Source organism: Astatotilapia calliptera, chromosome 3, assembly GCF_964374335.1.
Source record: "Astatotilapia calliptera chromosome 3, fAstCal68.1, whole genome shotgun sequence".
In the NCBI taxonomy this organism is placed as follows: Eukaryota; Metazoa; Chordata; class Actinopteri; order Cichliformes; family Cichlidae; genus Astatotilapia; species Astatotilapia calliptera.
Window position 1 is genome coordinate 83,209,121 of NC_137424.1, and position 6,000 is coordinate 83,215,120.

Genomic DNA, 6,000 nt, shown 5'->3' on the forward strand with positions numbered 1-6,000 from the left:
GCACTGTAGCCAGGCTGACAAAAAGTCTTCCTTGACTTCCAGTTGCACCATAAGATGTCTGCACCGACGAGAGCTCCCAGTCATCTCAGCAAAAATGTTATTATTCATTTTGTACTGCTTTCTATTTCTGTGCATACAGCACGATCATACACTCGGTATGACAGACAAACGATTTTGGAGCTACGTTCGTCAGCCAGTTCGGACTTTACAGCGGGTTTCGACAGGAGTTTTATATTAGGGGAAACAGTAGCTATGTGAGTCGGCAGATCAACAAAGTAACTTATGAAGACAGAATTAGACTTTGGGGGGCGGTAAATAACAGCCATGACAGTTGGAACAGGTCCTGAGAGTTGACAAACAATGGATTCAAAGGAACTGTAGACATGTACAGACAACAGTGTGACTTTCCAGTTCTCGCGATAGATTACCGTGAGACCTCCACCACGGCCGGACTTACGAGGTTCGCAGGTGTAAACAAACCCCGGGGGGGTGGAGTCGTTGAGCGACGAAAAGTCATTGGGCTGTTGCCACGTCTCGGTCAAACAGAGAAAGTCAAACTTATGATCTGTGAGTAGATCCAGAATTAGATGACCCTTGCTCGTAAGCGAGCGGATGTTAAGGAGGCCAAAATTGACGTCGGTGCTGTCAGACTGGACAGAGGTGTTAGTCGACCTGGGCAGGCTGGCTAAAACACTGTGATCAACAGCCCTGTCGAAGTTTAGTGGAGGACGACGAGGAGTGGACCAGAGGGTCTGTATTGGCTTAGAGTCGTCATGGTGGAAATTCCGACGAGAGCCCCGGTGAATATACTTTCGGCGAGGGAGGAAGGCGAAATCTGTGTGGAGATGAAGCGGCGGTGGAGAAGCCAGGTGAAAGCGGAGACGGAGAAGCTCGTCAGCTGAGTATTGGTAAAGTCCAGCACTAGGTCGGTAGACCAATGACATAAAAATCCAGACCCATACGAGCAAGACACAGATCCTGCTAGGCCACATCACGGACAGTCAGATAAGCCAAACAGTCAGGTGTACGGATCCAAGGGAGAAAACGGCCAAACAAACAGGCAGATGGACTACACCCAAAATACTCAGGCACTTGCAAAATTCGCTAGATCACCAGTAAGATGTATCAAAGAATATATGAATAAATAATAATAAATAACAAATATGAATAATATATGAATAGAATATAAAAAGATACCAGGAAGCCGCGCCAGCGTTCACTCAACCGGAAACCTGAGGATCAGCAATATGTAGCCTATTGGCTAGATGATACAGTTATAATGGCAGTTTGGCTGGAAATGGAGGGAGAAGACTGTATGCCTTACTCTCGTGGTGCAATCGCATTGTCTCCTATTTGTTTTAAAAAGACATACTAAAACTGCCATCCAGTTATTCACAATACAATTCAATTTGGAGACAGATGGTGAAAGAGTATAGTCTCAGAGCATTCCCGTTCTGACACCTATTTTGACACCTATTACAGCTAATCCTGCATTTACACCCTCCATTTTAGATGGGACATTTGATTGCTGAAAGGAAATGTGGTTGCAAAATGTGGTACACCTGTATTTCCAGGGGTTCTTCACTTCATTTCAACAGCTTAAGGAGAAGTACAACTTATTAGCCTCTGCTTTCTTTAGATACCTTCAAATAATGAGTTATGCAAGGTCCCAACTCCAAAAATTTGAGTCTGCAACTGCAGGTAAGCTTGATCAATGCCTGGTGGATTGTATAAAAGAAAAGCATGCTGTTGGTTTTATATATGAGATATTACAGTCACTGTGACAGAAGGATACGGGTAAAATAAAATCAGCTTGGGAAAAGGTAAGAGGCTCGGAAATTCAGAATGATATCTGGGCTAAAGGGCTACATTATGTTAATTCATGCTCTATCAACGCGCAACATAGGTTAATTCAGTTTAAAATTATTCACAAATTGCACTACTCAAAGACAAGATTACATGAGATATTTCCTGAAACGTCACCAATTTGTGATAAATGTCAATGTGCAGAAGCTGATCTGCTTAAAAGTGTTGTAATGTGTACCAAGTTACAATGTTTTGGGGTTTCTGTGTTTTACTTTTTTTCCAAACTTTTTGATAAGCAATTAGACCCTGACCCCATTTTGATTCTTATTGGACTGTCGGAACAATCTAAAAAACTTAAGCGTGCACAGACTTCCCTCCTGTCCTATGGCCTAATGTTTGCAAAGAGACTGATTTTCCTGCTATGGAAGGGATAGGAAGTGCCCTCTCTGAAAACCTTGATTTCAGGACTGACAGATACTCTTAATCTGGAAAGGATCTGCCTATTATAAATGACAAACTGGACGACTTGGATCAGATTTGGAGGCCACTCATTGAGTATCTGGAAATTATGAACAAAAGAGAGTTTATGTGATCTTCACCATAGGTTAAAACAAGCTGATAGCACTCTGGGATAAGGGAATGGTGTGGGGAGGGAGGGGTGGGTTGTCCCCCCCCCTTGTTTTTTGGTCACCCTTTTTGGTACTTTCCACTGTCTTGTTTGCTTTAATAGTTAATTATATGTTATTGACTGGAAACAGGCAATTTGGATTTTGCATCAATCCTGCTTATTACAGAGAAACTACCATGTGTGTTTCTATGTAATAATCAAAAGTTTTAAGCACAACAGTTACATTCTGTATTATTGCATTATGTATTATATGGTAACAATATACAAACATGCTAAAACATCAGCCAGTAGCACCTTATTATTGTAATGAGATTATTCCAAGTAAAACTGTATAAACATGTAAAGATACAAACTCACAGACATTATTTCCCTATTTCACACAGGTTATCATATTGTTACCCAAGTATTACGATACTCTTACTAACTGCTTTTACCTCGTGGACATCTCTTTATTTACACATTATTACTCTGAGTATTTGAGTCCATTTACATCAATTTCCGTGTAATGTTACTCAACTGTAACCACTGTTATTCCTACGAATTTCAAATACGAGGCATCAATAGTGTGGAACAAAAGTAACAAAGAAAAAGGTTTTATAAAGACTGGCACTGCTGTATTTTATTACTGTTGGAGATGTTGTGGTACCTGTTTCTCTTATCTTCTTTATAATCAAGTTGGTGACCTTCATCACATCATCAGTATATGTCTCCATGATCAAATCCACTGTCTCCAGTTCATCTGCTGTCTCCAGTTGGGACTGTTTGATGGCTGGAAAACCACCAAGTACCTGAGGATCCTGAAGACACCTGTGGAAGGCTTTCAGCTTCTCCTCACCCAACTCCTCCAAAATATCCAGCAGCTGTTCATCTACAGACGTCTCCATCTTTCTCTATAAAAACAGGAGAGGACATTTTCAATGCAAAGGCCAACATGGAATAGTGTGTCCCATGTGACTCATCAACAGTTTTCACACATTACACCCTGGTCTGTTTCTGATATGTGATTTATGACCCTGTGTTTTTAATCCTCAGTTCACCATCATATTTTAACACAGCAGGAAGATACAAAGGTCTCTGTCAGGACCCTGGAAACAATCACACAAAAAAAACTATTATAAAAAAATGGCCCTCTATTTGTTTTTGTTGTTATCATAAAATAGTTTTACGTGCTGACAGGTTGCTTCGTATTTGTGTATGGAGTAGCATGCCCGCATGAGTCCTCAGCACAACAATAATTTTACACGATTGTAAAGTTTATGCTTGTAGATCAGAATCAGAATCAGAATACTTTATTGATCCCTGGGGGAAATTATTTTTTTGTTACAGTGCTCCATTATAAACCAACATAAACCAAACATTAAGACAAGACAGACAATACGCTAACTAAGAATAGCACAATATATACATATATATATACACTCAACAAAAATATAAACGCAACACCTTTGTTACTGCTCCCATTCCCCATGGGATGGACGTAGAGACCTAAAATTCATTCCAGATACACAATATAACCATCCCTCCCAAACAGTGGTCACAAATCAGTCCAAATGTGTGGTAGTGGGCACATCTGCCATATTGAGATAATCCATCCCACCTCACAGGTGTGCCACATCAGGATGCTGATCTGACATCATGAGTAGTCCACAGGTGTACCTCAGACTGCCCACAACAAAAGGCCACCCTGGAATGTGCAGTTTTGTCACACAGCAAAATGCCACAGATGCCACAAGCAATGAGGGAGCGTGCAACTGGCATGCTGACAGCAGGAATGTCAACCAGATCTGTCGCCCGTGCATTGAATGTTCATTTCTCAACCATAAGCCGTCTCCACAGGCGTTTCAGAGAATATGGCAGCACATCCAACCGGCCTCACAACCGCAGACCTCGTGTAACCACACCAGCCCAGGACCTCCACATCCAGCAGGTTCACCTCCAAGATCGTCTGAGACCAGCCACCCAGACAGCTGCTGGAACAATTGGTTTGCACAACCAAACAATTTCTGCACAAACTGTCAGAAACCGTCTCAGGGACGCTCAACTGCATGCCCGTCGTCCTCATCGGGGTCTTGACCTGACTCCAGCTCGTCGCCGTAACAGACTTGTGTGGGCAAATGCTCACATTCGATGGCGTCTGGCACGTTGGAGAGGTGTGCGCTTCACGGATGAATCATGGTTCACATTGTTCAGGGCAGATGGCAGCTGAGAATGTCCCAGTTCTTGCATGGCCAGCATACTCACCGGACATGTCACCCATTGAGCATGTTCGGGATGTGCTTGACCGGCGTATACGACAGCGTGTACCAGTTCCCACGAATATCCAACAACCTCGCACAGCCATTGAAGTGGAGTGGACCAACATTCCACAGGCCACAATTGACAATCTGATAGACTCCATGCGACGATGTGTTGCACTGCATGAGGCAAATGGTGGTCACACCAGATACTGACCGGTTCTGGGTCCCCAGACCCCCAATAGCGCAAAAAACTGCACATTCCAGGGTGGCCTTTTGTTGTGGGCAGTCTGAGGTACACCTGTGCACTACTCATGATGTCAGATCAGCATCCTGATGTGGCACACCTGTGAGGTGGGATGGATTATCTCAATATAGCAGATGTGCCCACTACCACACATTTGGACTGATTTGTGACCACTGTTTGGGAGGGATGGTTATATTGTGTATCTGGAATGAATTTTAGGTCTCTACGTCCATCCCATGGGGAATGGGAGCAGTAACAAAGGTGTTGCGTTTATATTTTTGTTGAGTGTATATACATAAGTCACTCATTAAAAGATCATGTCATATACAATTTAACTCTACATGACGTCTTAATTTTTATTCTGTTTTTGAACCATCATCTACACACTTCTGATAGAGACAGGCAGCAAACATCAGCAGCAGTGATTAATGGCCTCACAGTGCCCTGTAGAGAAACGGAGGTGTAATATATCACACACTGTACCAGAGGGAGAAGCTGTGTGGATTTCGGTTAACTGGTGAGTCTAAACTGGCTGCTGATGTGAGCGAGATGAGCTCAAAGTGTTCAGGATAAAGTGCTGTACTGTATGAATGTGGACTGTGATCAAAGTGCTCTGAGAGGTTAGAAAGAATTGCTCTGTGTGAATAGAAGTACATTATAGTATATTACAAATATGTACAAAGTCCTCTGTAAAACCTTCAAGGTGTAAAGAAGGTGAGGTGAAGGTGTAAAGATCAGGACAAATTCTCCACAAACACAAATCTTATGATGCGTTTGTCTTATATGTGTTTTTAGAATGTGATGTCTGAGAGCTGCAGTGGTTCTGATAAAGAGTGAGCAGTCTGAGATGTCAGTGAGCAGTAACAAGGAGAAAATGTTTGCTGCCTGTTGAACAGAAACACTTTCCTAGACAATTGAAAGCTGAATGATCAGAGACACTTACAGCAGTGACGCTGAGTCCTAGTTCTCCTCACAGATCCAAGAGTTCACAGAGTGGAGCTGAAGACTTCACTTCACCTGAGCTGGATCACCTCACCGGCAAACACTGACACAATAAGTCTCAGAACTTCCTGTCGAGCACAGCT

General features: G+C 42.7%; 1 protein-coding gene across 1 annotated transcript in view; it reads right to left on the bottom strand.

The window, feature by feature from the left end:
- The window catches only part of LOC113029864 (protein NLRC3-like), a 42,288-nt gene extending 36,288 nt beyond the window's left edge, over positions 1-6,000 (bottom strand). Inside the window, exons 1-2 of the mRNA XM_080299535.1 lie at positions 5,859-6,000; positions 3,081-3,324 (exon numbers count right to left, since the gene is read on the bottom strand). Coding sequence (XP_080155661.1) covers positions 3,081-3,318 — 238 coding nt within the window. The 5' untranslated portion in view covers positions 3,319-3,324; positions 5,859-6,000. The remainder of the gene's footprint in view (positions 1-3,080; positions 3,325-5,858) is intronic.